The sequence below is a fragment of the Mesoplodon bidens genome (assembly GCF_964165515.1).
Source record: "Mesoplodon bidens genome assembly, chromosome: 5".
Lineage (NCBI taxonomy): Eukaryota > Metazoa > Chordata > Mammalia > Artiodactyla > Ziphiidae > Mesoplodon > Mesoplodon bidens.
This window is the reverse complement of record NC_138161.1, coordinates 112,637,237-112,654,435: the sequence shown is the minus strand read 5'-3', so window position 1 is coordinate 112,654,435 and position 17,199 is coordinate 112,637,237. Positions and strand designations below refer to the sequence as shown.

The 17,199-nt window shown below is 37.3% G+C and overlaps 1 protein-coding gene across 1 annotated transcript in view; it reads right to left on the bottom strand.

Annotated features, from left to right (window-relative positions):
- The window catches only part of SNX4 (sorting nexin 4), an 84,030-nt gene that overhangs the window by 49,118 nt on the left and 17,713 nt on the right, over positions 1-17,199 (bottom strand). Inside the window, 5 exon segments of the mRNA XM_081236078.1 lie at positions 4,969-5,041; positions 8,330-8,385; positions 15,318-15,365; positions 15,830-15,979; positions 16,057-16,192. Coding sequence (XP_081092204.1) covers positions 4,969-5,041; positions 8,330-8,385; positions 15,318-15,365; positions 15,830-15,979; positions 16,057-16,192 — 463 coding nt within the window.

Genomic DNA, 17,199 nt, shown 5'->3' with positions numbered 1-17,199 from the left:
TTCTTACTTTAGGGTTTGACTTTTGAGAATTTATTAAACTACTCTTAGCCTTAGTATTATATCATTCTCTCGGAAATGTGGAAATGAACCTCATCATATGACTCTGAGGATTAAAGAAGATGACATTTGTAAGGTTCCTGGCAATAAGCAAGGTGGCTCAGTGAAAATCAATTCTCTCCTCCCTCAATCTACCTGAATTCACGTCCTCTGTCAATATATCATTTGTAGGTGGTTAAGAGCATGGGTTCTGGAGTCAGACAAAGGTTTAAATTCTGGCTTCATCTTATCTATTTATAGTATAATATTAGGCAAGTTACTTAACTTCATTTGCCTCTGCTTCCTAATCTATAAAATGGGGACAGTTACGGCACCTACCTTCAAAGGGCTACTATCAGAATTAGGTAAGAATAACACAATATGCTTGGCTGATATACAACAGTAAACAAATATTAGATTAGCATTATTTTCCTTTTGTCTTAGTTTACAAAACACAGATTATCTCATCTTAGCCTCACAACTCTATGAATAACACACTCATTCATATAACAAGTATTTATGTAGTACCTACTATGTGCCAGGCAGATATTCCCATTTTCCAGCAAAGGAAACAAACTCTGAAAGGTTAGTGGATTTGCCTGAAGAACCTGGTAAATGCCAGAGACAAGTTCTAAATCCAGCTCCTCTCAGTCTAAGGTCACCTGCCCTTTCTGGTTGTTCTGTTTTGACATCTTAAATATTAACTCTTTAACCTGTTAGTCATTTATTTTTTTGCCTTTTCTACTTTCAAAAGAATTCTCCTTGTCAGAAAAGATAGTCAAATGATTCTATTTTCTCTTCGTCTGTTAACAATTCATCATCTGTCTCAAACAGTGTCTGAGCCTTCTTCTCCTGACACTCTGAATGCTACAAAAAAGCCCTCACTGTGGTGATTTCTGTGATGTTTGCAGGCTTCTGCCAGTGTTGGGCTCTAACCTTCCATTTTTAACTGTTATGTCACTGTCTATGACTAAACAGCCTTTCTCCTAATTTTAGAACCATCAAGATTTTAGCTATTCTGTATTTTCCATTGGCATTTATCTCATTTATAGAGTCAGAATTTCAATTTCACTCACAGAACAAGTGCTGCCTTTCCTTTGAAGAGCTCAAGCTGTCTTTTATGTCAATTAAGTTTCTGAAGCCTGTTTTCATAAAGTTTAGGGTAAATATATCAATACCCAGAATTCTCTTACTTGTGTATTGTAAGCTCTCTGATGACAAGGTCATTTTTCTTTAAAGGTCACATTTCTTTTTTTTTTTTTTAATTTTATTTATTTATTTTTGGCTGCATTGGGTCTTCATTGCTGTGCACAGGCTTTCTCTAGTTGCGGCGAGCGGGGGCTACTCTTTGTGTGGTGCGTGGGCTTCTCACTGCGGTGGCCTCTCCTGTTGTGGAGCACGGGCTCCAGGCGCGCAGGCTTCAGTAGTTGTGGCACATGGGCTCAGTAGTTGTGGCTCACGGGCTCTAGAGCGCAGGCTCAATAGTTGTGGCACAGGGGCTTAGCTGCTCCGCAGCATGTGGGATCCTCCCAGACCAGGGCTTGAACCCGTGTCCCCTGCATTGGCAGGCGGATTCCCAACCACTGCGTCACCAGGGAAGCCCTAAAGGTCACATTTCTTGTCAAATATACATTACTAACCAGTTCTCCCTGGCTGGTTACAATTAAATTCAAGAAGTAATTTATGTTATTGCTTTTTAAGATTTTTTAAACATAAAACTGTCAGCACATACCTCCATTTATTCATCCATTCAGTGAATATGTAGTGGGTGCCTACTCTGAGTCAGGCATTATTCTAGGGATTTGACAGTGAGAAAACAAATTCCTGCTCTTGGGAGCTCACATACACTAGTAGAGGAGATAATTAACAAATGAGTATAGAATATAATGTCAGTGTTGCTATGAAGACAACAGTGATGACAGAAAATGACAGGGAAATGACAGGAAATGATAGAAAACTGCATTGTATTTTATATAGGATGCTCAGGAAAGATGATTTCTCTCAGGGGGCATTTGGGCCAATAACTGAATGACAAAAAGAGAACAGGCCATGAGAGGTTCTTGAGAGCGGGGCATGGGGGAAGAATGGTACAGGCACAGGAAAGAGCAAATAAAAGCCCTAGGGCAGAAGCAGGCTTGGCATGGTTGAAAGTAGTTAGAAGGACAACAGGGCTGAAGTGGAATGTACAAAAAATAAAAAGGAACATGGGGGGCTTCCCTGGTGGTGCAGTGGTTAAGAATCCGCCTGCCAATGCAGGAGACATGGGTTCGAGCCCTGGTCCAGGAAGATCCCACATGCCGCGGAGCAACTAAGCCCGTGCGCCACAGCTACTGGGCCTGTGTTCTAGGGCCCACGAGCCACAACGACTGAGCCCACGTGCCACAACTACTGAAGCCCGTGTGCCTAGAGGCCCTGCTCCCAACAAGAAAAGCCACCACAATGAGAAGCCTGCGCACCACAATGAAGAGTAGACCCCACTCGCCACAACTAGAGAAAAGCTCGTGTGCAGCAACGAAGACCCAACACAGCCCAAAATAAAATAAATAAGTTAATTAAAAAAAAAAGAGAGAGGAACATAAAAACAGTTGTGTGAGAGACTCAAAATTTTTCTTTAACATCACAGTTAAATTTTTTTTTTTTTTAGATGTTGGGGTAGGAGTTTATTAATTTATTTTATTTATTTTTGCTGTGTTGGGTCTTCGTTTCTGTGCCAGGGCTTTCTCTAGTTGCAGCAAGCGGGGGCCACTCTTCATCGCGGTGCGTGGGCCTCTCACTATTGCGGCCTCTCTTGCTGAGGAGCACAGGCTCCAGACGCGCAGGCTCAGCAGTTGTGGCTCACGGGCCTAGTTGCACCGTGGCAGGTGGGATCTTCCCAGACTAGGGCTTGAACCCGTGTCCCCCGCATTAGCAGGCAGATTCTCAACCACTGTGCCACCAGGGAAGCCCCACAGTTAAATTTTGTCATGATCTTTAAAGATTATTAAGTATTAATCATACTCAAAAATATACTTTCAGCAGAAAATCAGATATAATCACTATCCTAGCTTGACTTTTGACAATCTTCTTACTTGCTTTATGAGAGCAATCACCCGTACCTTCTTGCAGGCTAGATGATCTGTAGCACAGTTTCACAACAATGACAATGATTTCCTCCCTCCTTTAGATCTCACTCAAATTTACTACCTATGCTTCATGGATTTTCTGAGTGTTTAACTGTTAAACTTTGTTCAATTCACTCCTCATCTCTACTATTTCTGATAAATCTGATTCTGGCTGTTTTTTCTGCCTTGTCCCTTAGCTTCTTCTGGGTGTGAAAGACTGCTTGAGAACATCTCAATATCTGGGGTTAGTCCTGTGACTGCTTAATGGTGTACCCCTGCCTGCCCAAGACTCTCAGAACTGTTAAGCTCCCTGCTACATGATGCTTTCTACAGGGTGCCCCCCTTCCCTTTGGTTGAAGGCCTTTAAGGAGGATACGGCATTCATAATCAGCCAGACTTCTAATTTGAGTAGATTCTCCAAGTTTTCTGGTACAGAAGACAAAGCAGTATGAAGTGTTCTTCCAGTCTTCTGGGATGTCTCTGTCCCCACCTCCACTTTCCACAAGAACTGCTGCCTAATTTGTTTAGGTAACTTCAAAGCAGCTAAGGGCCTAGAAATTTTATCTCATTAATTCACAAGTCCTTTCCAATACCCAGTTCTTGACTCTACCGTAATAATTCTCACAGGTAACTTTTCTTTTCATAGAAAGTATCTTACAGTTTTTTTAATAAGTCCTATAGTATTCTGAATGGTTACACAGATTGGGCCAATACAAGGATACTTCAGAAGGATTTACTTCCCTTGCTCTATTTTTTTTATACTTATGAAAATCTTCAAACATACAAAAAGCATAGAATAGTAAGATATACTCCCATTTCCCAACACTCACCTTCAACAATTATTATACAACCAATCTAGTTGCATCTAAAACTGCCCCCACTCTCCACTACTTACCAGCAGACCCTTTCATTAAAACAAATCCCAGATAATATATTTCATTTCAAGATGATTCTAATCAGCATAAGATATAATCCTGGACCTGGTAACCCAGCGTCTTTCAAAGCCTTTAAGGAGAGTTCTAAGGTTTCCTCTAGGTTACCCCAAAGGACCAGAGTGGATGACACAACATTTTTCAGGTACTACATTAATTTACCCAAAAATATTTTTCTCGCATGTCTGTTACAGCCAAACTGTACAGCTAAGTACAATCATTATTCGTAGATTTCTAGTCCCTTTTGTCAGAGCAGACCATTACCCTACATAAATTTAGTTAGTATAATTTAAGAGCACACAGAATGGCCTAACACAGTGTTAACTATTCAGCAACCTTAAAAAAAAAACATTGAAAGAATAGGATATTATATGTAGATCTAAAATCCCACACTTAATTATATTCCAACAGTGAAATAGTAGGCCCTTTGATAAGATGTCAAAACAACCATATACAGACTACAGAGAAAACTATAGGCTAAAATTCTTCAAGTTATTTATGCCAGAAAACATTTCACATTTTTTTTAAAAATGCAATTTAGGTGATGAACACACCAAATTTGAATATAAAAATCAGTTATTCATCATAAATATCTTCCATTACTTAAAAGCATAATGATTAAATGAGAAGCACTTCCTTTTTTTTTTTTTTTTTTTTTGTGGTTCGCGGGCCTCTCACCGCTGTGGCCTCTCCTGCCGCGGAGCACAGGCTCCAGATGCGCAGGCCCAGTGGCCATGGCTCACGGGCCCAGCCAATCCATGGCATGTGGGATCCTCCTGGACCGGGGCACGAACCCGTGTCCCCTGCATCGGCAGGTGGACTCTCAACCACTGTGCCACCAGGGAAGCCCAAGCACTTCCTTTTTAATGTCTGTCAAAAAGTTCTTGGGGACCACTTACAGCTCTGACTCGAAGAAGATGTGAGATGACAGACTGTAGTTCATCACTGTAGTGTTTTAGTTCTGTAAATCTCCTGAAACAGGAAACAAAACATCATTTTTCTCATGAAAAGTCAAAAACTGAAAGACAAAACAGTAGTTCCTGAGAATAATAAAACTGATTCTATTTAACTATTTGCTAGCCTTAAACATTTACACACCGATGCAAACTCAGAAAGTTCTAAAACAAAATAACCATATTTTCTCTAGATATTTTTAAAGCCAAGAAAAGATTTCATAACTTACACTGTGGAACTGAGATAGAGATAATATTTGTTGGTTTGAAAACAAAAAAACAGGAAAAAATTTATGGTGCTAAAAAAATCTTATGGTGCAACCATAAACTCATTGTCTCTACCCTTAATCTTCATGCTGCTCAGTAATCTTTGTTTCTATAGTCTGATATCTGTCGTTCTCCATAAGACCTGAAACTTTATTACCACCGTTCTTCCAGCAATGTAACACCTGACCTCACCCTCCTCAAAAATTTGTTTCCCTGACATCAGTGTTAATTTCTCATGATTTTCTTTTTACTCTCTGGTCATTCCTGAAGTCTCCTTTGCAGGACTCACTCCCTTCCCTCATCTCTTATACCGCCAACTTTAGTGTGCAAAGGACTCCTGAAGTGTATGCTAAGAACACTACTGAGGGCCTCTCAGTAAAAGAGGGCATGAGTAACCACCACAACTGTACACAGGAATAAATTCGGAATCTGAATTTATAACAAACTCACTCACAGGATTCAGATGCTGGTAATCCTCAGATTACACTTTGGAAAACGCCCTTCAAGCACTGGCTTCTTTAGGATTCAGCCCTAGGTCCTCACCCATCTTACAACCAATCTTTAAATCTACACACTCTATGTGACTTATTCACAAAGCTTCACAATTATGATCTACATGCTGCTGAACTCCAAATATGCAACTCCAGCCCAAATCTCTCCTAAAAGCCATATCTATGAAGCCAACTAACTAGCAGACATTTGTACTTGCTTACATATCCAAAGCTCAACTTATCTTCTCCTATCCCATCAAATCTCTCTCCTCTATTCCCTAGCAGTTTAAACAATGAAACCTAGGTGCCACCTGTATTTCCTTCTCCTCTCTTTCATCCCATACATTCTACCAATCACTCAGTCTACCTCCTAAATATTAGCCAAATATTGCCACAAAAAAGTAGAGACTCAAGGTCCTCCTCCTCACAGCTTTTAACAGTCTAGTTTGAATAAAAATAAACATGCATGAAGAGGTATCATTTGAAACCTCTGAAACAGTCTTTCTGGTTTTCTAGATTTTAAGAAAGAACAGAATTAAAGTATTTTAGTGATATAAACTATTTCAGTAATGGTATGAATAATAATTAATCTATTGGGCCAGATAGACCTAGAACAGAGATTCTGTATATTAAAAATTTGTTACAACAATGACTGATACAGATAATTCTCTTATCTAAAACTTAAGGCAAACAAATTCTATTACTAATTATACATTAATTATATACTTGAACAAGAACTTAGGAGCAAAAAACTGCCTTGTTTATGTTACTGGTCATATCACATTTAAAATTCTATATATAATGTAGAATATTAAATAAAATTTAGCAATCTAGAAAAGCTGGTAGGTCAGAAAAGGGAAGACAAACATTCAGTTGACAAAATATTTTTCATTAAATTAAAAAACATTCAACTGACAAAACAATAATATTAAATATTAATTTAAAAACTGTCTCATCTACATGCTCCTCTAATGAATGTACATTCACCAATGTCATAAACTTTGCTGCTTAGGTTTTCCAAAGCTTTTTTTGGAGGGTGACATAATTTAGTTCTTAACCTAGAGAACATCTCATATACCATGGATGTCATTATAACCCTTATAAAAACCTCAGTGGAACCTTAAATGCATATTACAAAGCAAAAGCCTTTCTGAAAATGCTCCGTATTGTATGATACAACATTCTGGAAAAGGCAAAACTATGGGAACAGTAAAAAGATCAGTGGTTGCCAGGGCTATGGGGAGGGAAGGATAAATAGGCAGAGCAAAGAGGATTTTTAGGGCAGTGAAAATACTTTTTATGATACTATAATGACACATACCTGTTATTATACATTAGTCAAAACCCATATAACACCAAGAGTAAACCCTAATGTAAACTATGGACTTCGAGAGGGTAACAATGCGTCAATGTAGGTTCATCAATCATAACAAATGTACCACTTTGGTAAGGGATAATAGGGGCGGCTCTGTATTTCTAGGGGCAGCTGTGTAAGTGTAGGGGCAGAGGGTACCTGGGAGCTCTGTACTTTCCACTTAATTTTGCTGGGAACCTAAAACTACTCTAAGAAATAAAGTCTATTAAAAAAATAAAATAAAAACCTCAATGGTTACCATCACAATTTCTTAATTACCAAACTTTAAAATATTTATTTATATTTTATATTCAAAATGTATACTAAAAACCAGAGGCACAATGTTAATGTGTTATGGTTTATAAAGTCCAGCACAATAGGCTATCAGACTATGCAAACTTGGCCTTTGTCTGCTAAGAATTTACACTATGTAGAAGTTAATGCTGAAGGCCTGACTAGAGAAATTCTAACAGACCTCATAAACTTGGTCACCAAATATGGAAAAGCCTTATCTACCCAAGCACAATTCTACCTGGAAAGTATAGCTGAAGCAAGCTTCAGGTAAAGGTCCATATAATGAACAGCTTGAATTATCCACCAAGTTCAGAGAATGAACAATACCAAATCTTAAATACCTAGATCCCACCCTAAGGAAAGTTATTTCTGAATACACCAGCTTTCTTTAATATAGAAATGCTCTCACAAACACCAAAGTGACACTGATGAAGTCAGGTAATTGTCATATAAATACATCTCCACGAAATTATTATACTAGTATGCAACTGTCTATCAAGTTTTTTTCCTATTCAAAATAGATAGTTTATTATTAAAATAAATAATATATTATCTTGAGTTTTGTACATATCTGACAAGCCAAGTCTAATAAGAAAAACTATTTTATATGAAATTAAAATTATTTTTCTCATTTTTCTGATACCTTAAACAACACTTAATAAATCCTTCTAGGAAAAAGCAGTGGTTTAATTTTCTAAAACTTCAGTTACTTACAACCTTAATCCCAATTAAATTACCAAATTTCAAAATCACTTTTAGACTGTAAAAGGATTTCACTAACGTGAATTACTATTTAAAATATTTAGCAAATAAAGTGCATACATTCAGAAATGAAAAATTAAATAGATTGATAGGCACCATTCAAAACAACATTGTAACTGTTATTAAAACAAAACCTTACTTGTCTGGGTTTTTCACTCTGAATGTTGCATTAAGCGCTTTTAACCTGGAGTCTGCCTGGAAAAAATAATTTATTCACTTAATACAATTACATTTCAGGGTATAAATCCAAACAGTTTTATTTTCCCTTTAGAATTAAGATGCTCAAGTACAGTTTTCTTCATATCATTTGTGTCAAACACATTAAACATACCCCAAAAAACAGCTTAGTAGTTATTTTTTAAAACACTACAAAAATATTTATAAATTAAACTGAACACATGGCATTCAGTAATACCAAAGTAAAACAACTGTAAACACCAACACACTAGCAACCATATAGCTCTGCGTTATTATAACAGAATAGGTCATGTGAAAAAAGTAGTTTACTTTTTCTCTAAATCAAGAAAAACAATGATCTGAATATATAAACTAAATAAAACTACTGCTTTGAAGCCTGTGCATTACTGAGAGTCATTCTCAGGTGGAATGTAAACCAAATGTACATTGGTTTTTCTCATTTTCATAATCAGTATTTTAGAAAATAAAGAAATATGGAAATGCCTGTACTAAATTAAAACTAGCTAGATGAGGACCTCCCTGGTGGTACAGGTTTGATCCCTGGTCAGGGAACTAAGATCCCACATGCCTTGAGGTGCGGCCAAAAAAAACCCAAGCTAGATGACATCAAATTAATTCCTTTCTAGCTGGCAGGAAATGTTACAACTTTTTAACTACCTTTACTTATTTCTAGATATTTCAACACAACTATTTAACTACCTTTACTTATTTCTACCCTAACTTATTTCAAAGGAGAGACAGAAGGATCAACATGAAATAATAACTTCATTGTATAAATTTATACTTAATATAGCCAAATCCTGTCCTCTTACCGTATGTTCTCATTAAAATAAAAAAAATTATAAATATATATATATATATTTTTTATTTTTTTTTTCTGACCAAGTCACAAAAATGATACGGTTCATAAAAGGTAGCTTAATCAGTAATCAATTTCATGATGTGGTTTGGTTTTGAAAATCCCAATCGGCTTGAATATTTTATATTATTCCAACTTATAAGCCCTAATTACAAATACTCCCAAAATAATAAACAAACAAAAGCAAAACTACTAGGGCTCCCCAGATTACATGGCTAAAGAAATAAAAACAAATGCAACAAATACACCACTCCATAAACCCAGCCTCCTAAACCTTCAGACCAAAAGCAATTCAAAGAGCTACCAAGAATATCTAAAGCTTAATTTGTCATTAAATTCACGGGATTCTCTTATTTCTAAAATGGGTATTTTATCAATTCTTGACCTTTCTTACATCTCAAGGGCAAAGGAGCTAATGCATGTGAAAGTCCTTACAATTAAAGCAACTATGAATTTAAGGCATATAATATTACTCCCTTATGTTCTTTACGTGAATTCAAATCACTAAACATCAACGTGTTAATGACTTTATAGTCACATGCAAATGAGATTCTTTAAATAAGGATGAAATTACATAAAAACCATCAGTAAAAAAGAAAATTTTCATGTGTATCTTTTTCGGAATCTCATACTTAATACTACCAATTAATTTATTTTTTACTTTTAATATTACCATTTTACCACTATAGAAGGCATATAAAATGTAAACCATCACCATGCTAACCTTTGCTTACCAAGCATTCTGTCAGGTCAGTCCATCACAACACCCCACTCAATTTGCTCATCATTTCACAAGATTCCATAATAAGAGAAATTGCCTAAAATGTCATCAAATCAGAAACTTCTCCCCAAAGCTAAATCTCTAAACACCTACCTAGGCTGTTCCAAATCTGACGGTTACCATTCATCCATCTTATCAGGTTCCCCACTAAATATCTAAAGAAGCCCTTACATAACTGTTTCATACCATCCTACTTTATCTCCTTTAATACAGCACTATCTGAAATCCCCTGAGTTGTTTTCTTGTTTCCTAGCTGTCCACTAGAATATAAGAGCCACAAGAAAAGCACAATGTGAATGGGGCTCCTAGAGTTGCACAATGGCTGCCATGGCAATACTTTAATCTTCTTTGTTCATTCCTGTATCCCCAATGCCTCCCAATGCCTGGCACAAGAAAAACATGCAATAAGTATTGGCTGAATGAAAAAAATAACCCTGACTATTCTACAGCCCCAACTTAACTTCCTTTCCCATGTTCTTTAATCCCACCTCTCCTTCCCTTTCCAATTACTATTACATACTTTACTTTCCTTGTCCTAGACCTTGTCTTTCCTTTATTTCATTTTCAGGTTCTTATCTTCCCCCAAACCTTGCCTAGTAAACCATTACCAGCTTGCCCTCTCTCTAACATTCTTCCTTTACCCGCTAGGTTGACTCCATTGCAGGTTTCTCACTATTCAGGTCTCAGCTCAAATGTTCTCTCTTCAACCATGTGATGCAGTTTGCCCAGGACAGTCCTGGCTTACACCTGTTGTCCCTAACCTAATTATTAGCAGACCCCCTTTTTATTCTCAAAAGTGTCCCCATTTGAACAATAAATTTTATTGTTACCTATCTCAAAATAACCCCTAGAAAAAAATCCCTGCTGTCATACTCTCTCACGGTAATGATTGTTTTACTTTATATCACCTATAACTTTCAAAGTATCTTAAATAAATGTAAACTTAAAGTCTCCAACTACTACAATACAAGCTCCATAAGAACATGGAGGAATGTTTCCAGCGTATTCGCTGTTGTATCCACAGCACCTAGAAGAGTACCTGACAGTCTGTAGGCACCCAGCATTTGGAATCTCCAGGATTAACAGAGATCCTAAAGGCCCAGATCTTCTCTCTGGCAGTCCCTGCTCCAAGCAACAGACAGGGTTCTGGATTCTTCTGAGTCAGCCTAAATTCATTTAAGGTTTGGGCATATGGATGACACTTACTTTCATGTAAGTAACTTACTGAGAGAACTGAGTTAAAATGATATCACTTTAAACTAAAGTATTGGGTGGAGGACTTCCCTGGTGGCACAGTGGTTAAGAATCTGCCTGCCAATGCAGGAGACATGGGTTCGAGCCCTGGTCCGGGAAGATCCCACATGCCACAGAGCAACTAAGACTGTGCGCCACAACTACTGAGCCTGCGCTCTAGAGCCCGCGAGCCACTACTGAGCCCGCGAGCCACAACTACTGAAGCCTGCATGCCTAGAGCCCGTTCTGTGCAACAAAGAGAAGCCACCACAATGAGAAGCTCTCACACTGCAACAAAGAGTAGCCTCTGCTTGCCGCAATTAGAGAAAGCCTGCACACAGCAACAAAGACCCTACGCAGCCAAAAATAAAAATTAATTTTAAAAAAAGGGAACTGAAAACAGACAAAAACATATGATTTTTATAAATAAATAAATAAATAAATAAATAAATAAAGTATTGGGTGGGCCAAAAGTTTCGTTCAGTTTTTTCCGTAAGATGGCTCTAGTAGCACTTAGCCGTCCTTAACTTCATTCGAAACAATTTTGTTAGACTGTATGTGATGGCTGTCGTATCAGCAAGCATTTAAAAAAGACTTAACAAAATTAGTGAATTTTTGTGTAGCAATTTTAATACTGAAGGTGGAAGAAAAAAAGCATTTTCGGCATATTATGCTTTATTATTTCAAGAAAGGTAAAAACGCAACTGAAACGCACAGAAAGATTTGTGCAGTGTATGGAGAAGGTGCTGTGACTAATCAAATGTGTCAAAAGTGGTTTGCGAAGTTTCGTGCTGGAGATTTCTTGCTGGACGGTGCTCCACGGTCGGGTAGACCAGTTCAAGTAGATAGTGATCAAATTGAAACAATAATTGAGAACAATCAACATTATACCACCATTAAGTCACTTTCTCGAGTTCCTCATCTAAAAAACTGGAATAATACTAAACTAACCTCAAAGGTACTGAGGCAACTGTCAGCAAAAAAACATGACCGTGTATTAGAGTACAGTGCTTAAGCACATAGTAAACATTTAGTGTTAATGATATTCAGATAAGATACTGCTTAAGGTTCTAACTTTTCTTTTCTTTTTTTTTTTTTTACCAATTTTGATAATCTTCTAAAATTATCTTCCCTAAAAATATTCTTATCTGTCATCTTACAGCAATGGTTCTTAAGTTTTAGGCTCGTGGGAATCAATATGTTTGGAATGAACTCTAGGATTCAGTATTTTGAACAAACAATCCCAGCAAATTGAGACTCATGAAGCCAACTGACCACATTTTAAGAAACACTGAATTAAAAAAAATTTTTTTAATCAAAAAACTAGTTCCACGCTGAAAAAAAAGAAGAAACGCTGAATTATGAGTACTCAGCCAGCAATTCAACCTTTTCTTGAAGCCTCAAGGTAACCACTATAAACAACTAATACTGAATCCACCTGTGACACAATGAAGCCCTAGGGGTTACATAGGTGTGTGGGGATTTGGCCCCATGCCAGAGGCCTCCATACTACAGTGTCTGACTCTCAGATCACTGTTATCCCTTACTAGCAGGCTCAGCTGTCAATTTCACTATTGTAACAGTGTGCCTGTCTCCGGCAGTATTCACTTTTAGACCACTTAAATTTTCTTCTAATACGTTGTAGCCTAGAAAACAGATAGCCAAGTTTATTTGAATAACTATAATAAAATTAAGTGGGGGGCTTCCCTGGTGGCGCAGTGGTTGAGAGTCCGCCTGCTGATGCAGGGGACACGGGTTCGGGACATGGGTTCGTGCCCCGGTCTGGGAGGATCCCGCATGCCACGGAGTGGCTGGGCCCATGAGCCATGGCCGCTGAGCCTGCGCGTCCGGAGCCTGTGCTCCCCGCAGCGGGAGAGGCCACAGCAGTGAGAGGCCCGCGTACCGCAAAAAAAAAAAAAAAAAAAAAAAAAATTAAGTGGGTACTATCTGAAAGGACCAAAGTATATCTGTAAGTACTATAGTAAGTTATGTTACATCCATTTGAACATCTCAGAAGTCAGTTCTAAATCCCCCCTTTCAACTGTGATTGGGTTTGTTGTAACTACCAAATACATGACCTCCACATAAGTGAAGTGTGTGTCTTTCTCTATCTCTTGGACAACCTCACATATGTTTGTATGTATGCATGCACATATGTGTGTGTATGTGTAGTCCTAAAAGGTCCCATTTCGCTTCCCTGGTGGCGCAGTGGTTAAGACTCCATGCTCCCAACGCAGGGGACACAGGTTTATTCCCTGGTCAGGGAACTAGATCCCACGTGCAAGCCACAACTAAGAGTTCACATGACACAACTAAGGGGCCGGCGAGCCGCAACTGAGGAGCCCGTGAGACACAACTAAGGAGCCCACGGGCCACAACTAAGGAGCCCATGTGCCTCAACTAAGACCCAGCACAACCAAATAAATAAATATTTTATAAAAACAACCTGCTTCATTAAAAAAAAGTCCCAATTCCTTGCATGGGTCTCTAAATTCTCCCCATACATTTTATGCCTGGTCCATTTCATTTAAATTCTGACTTTTCAATTATTGTGTACAGAGTATTACCTTTCAAAGATTTTATGAAATTGAAACTAAGATTTCACCATAAGGCTACCCAAATACAAAACATTGTATCTAAACACTTAAATAGCACCTACACACAAGATCCAAAGCACTCTGTAAAGAGCATAGTCTATATGGATGGAGAAATTTAGGAGTTTTCTCAAGTCCACCCAAGTTATGGCGAAAAACTGAGTTAAGGACAAACAACTGATAACTAGTTACTAAACTAATGACTAAATCAATGATGAAAATTTTTTAAATTTTCTTTTTATATAAAGAGACATCACTAAAAAATATATATATTTTAGTAGCTCCCAAGAAATCTTGGACTAGTTCTCAGAAAATTCTATCAAAATATAAATAATTTTTTAAAGTTTAGAGTTATTTCAAACCATCTCTAAACCAAAATTCCAGTATTCTCTCGGAGCACCATAATGAATTATAGCCAAGAAAATACTAATTTTTTCATGTTATCTGCCAACAATATATTTATATGTTAAAATTGGTTTATGACAGAATTAGATACTTGATTATATTTTCTGTGCAGACAAAAATTTTTCTCTTCCTTGTCTTTTTATGTTAAAATTAAAATACCTATATACCAATGCATAAATCTCTAGGGGGTGTTCTTAAAATTACTGTAAAGACATTTTGTTCTTGCTGCCTAGACCTACTGAATTCTGTTACTGCATTATCATGTGAATTGTTTATCAATTTATATATTATATCAATTTATATTACTTTTTCTTCTTACCTATTCAGCTTACACAAGAGATGAAAACTTTAAAAAATTTGCAAGCACCAGTGTTAAATTACTTTTGGGAACAAGAGGGAGAGCAGACTGGAGTTAGGGTGGCCATCTTATGACCAACATGCTCTTTAATTTTTAGATAACAGTCCCATTCCCAGACACTAATTCTAATGACCAAATATGAAAAGCTGTCAAAATCTAATTAGGCCTGTATTACTAACAGATGCTAATACAAAATGAATCCTACGCCCACTCAAAACTGGCCATGTCCCAGTAGACAGAAGAAGCATGACTGATGGTTCATCTTCTAGTCTGCTAAGATTGGAAAACCCAAGATCAATTCTTCAGAAGTGTCTTTCCTATTTAATAGAGTGAGCAATTACGGGGGCACCACTGATAGTGGCAGTGATAAGGACAGAGGGAAGAAAAAAATATACAATGTATAATATGACTAAACTGTGGGGAAAATCTATAGCCTGTATCTAAATACTGCTTCAAAATCTTCCTTCCCAATAGAATTAAACTCATAAATATGCCCATTATAGTCTCACTATTAACAAAAATTACACCAATCAAAAATAAACTGCATTGTGTCTTTAAAAACTTTACCAATGATATTAGATGCAAAGCCAATTTCCAACATTCGCTCATTCAATAAACAGCAAGTACCCATTAAGTGCATGGCACTGTGCTAGGAACTGTAAAGGAACGTAACAAATTATTTCATACAATTATCCTTACCTTCAGCTGAAATCCGGTTTCATTCACAGTCTCCTTCCAGTTACCTTCCTAAAAATTAAAGTTAATTTTAAATAACATTGCAAAATAGCCCGTAAGAAATATTCCAAATTAAATACCTATCATTCTGTTCTTCTTTCAGGGGAGATGGGAGAGAAAGGTTAAAAAATAATTCCTTTCACTGCAAAATTAAACATACAATCTAGATTCCAAAAGATTACCAAAGATGGACCCAAGATTTTATAGACCTGGGCTTCAAAAAACTAAAGGCTAACTCTGATACCATTTAAGTGGTACCAAAAAGTACCGTCTTTAGTATCTTTAAGTATAAAAACGTTAGCCAAAAGAATGATGTAATTTACTTTGGAAATTCAAAACAGAACAAACCATGAAATGCATATAAATTAACAAAGCTGCTCCAAAAGGATCATTAAGAATAAGCATTCCACAATTAAAAACTTAAAAAATCCCAAGTCAAATGAATTTTTTTAAAAGACCAAATAAAAGAAAAATACCTGTGTTAAAAACAAATAGAAGATTTTGTCTCTACAAAGGATGGGATGTGAAGCAACTCTCAAGAGGAAGTTTTCTAAACCAATTCGACGTCTTTCCACAAAATCCGGGTCCATGTTGTCAGCAGAGAGTTTATGCCAAACAAATTCTGCCTAGATAAACAAAACCACCATGAAGAATAGTCTCAATGCTAAATACTTCTGAACTATACTGCCATTTCACTTCTTACCCTTTTTTCTGGTAAAGGTGGCACAACAATATGCGGATAGTAAACTAAAAGGTAGTTTCTCAACAACTCAAATTCACTGTACCGCCTCCATAGTGAGTCTGTTAGGACACTCTGACCATCAATATGTTCAACTGACCTGAAAAAGACAGAATAAGATTTCTAGTGTTTTTTAAAAATACAAATGCATGCACACCACCTCCTTTAAAACTGATAACTCCATTTACTGAATGCTTATGAACCAGACACTGAGTAGAGAATTTTTCATGTATTACTTAATCCCTACAACAAACCTGGTGAAGCAGGGATTACTGTCCCCATTTCACAGATGAGGAAGCAGCTGCACAGTATATGCTCTTCCTACAATCACAAAGATCTGTGGGTAGGGCACTCAGATCCATCTGATTCCCAAGCCTTCACTCCTAACCACTTTCTTCTGTTATAGAAAACCTATTGAACTCAAGAGAAATAGTCATATTAGGAACATTCTAAAAGCCTCAATACAAAATAATTTGGTTAATGTATAACAGCTGGCTTTCCAATATAGTAAAGTCTGGCTTAGCCAGTGTTTCATTAAAGAAAAAGTATTCTTCACTGCCACAATGAGAGAACAACTCCTGCCACGATGAGGGAATAATATTCATGCCAAAGACGATGACACCAAAAAAACCCTCAATTCAACGTTATAAATGAATCAGATGCATCCAAGTACCAGAAAAAATCCACAAAAGCAAAATGTCAATTAACTCTGAAACGGGGGGGGAAGGGATGTAAAAATTCAATTCTAGTCTTATCTTTAATATAAAGAGCTGCAGGCAATGCCATGTCTCATCCATATAAAAGTTCAAGTTGGGGGAAAGCTGGGTAAAATCATATAAAGAATATTTGAAATTATTATTATTATTATTTTCTTTGCGGTACACGGGAGTCTCACTGTTGTGGCCTCTCCCATTACGGAGCACAGGCTCCGGACGCGCAGGCTCAGCGGCTATGGCTCATGGGCCCAGCCGCTCCGTGGCATGTGGGATCTTCCCAGACCGGAGCACGAACCCATGCCCCCTGCATAGGCAGGCGGACTCTCAACCACTGCGCCACCAGGGAAGCCCTGAAATTATTTTGACTATTTACAATTTCTGCTAGCATAAT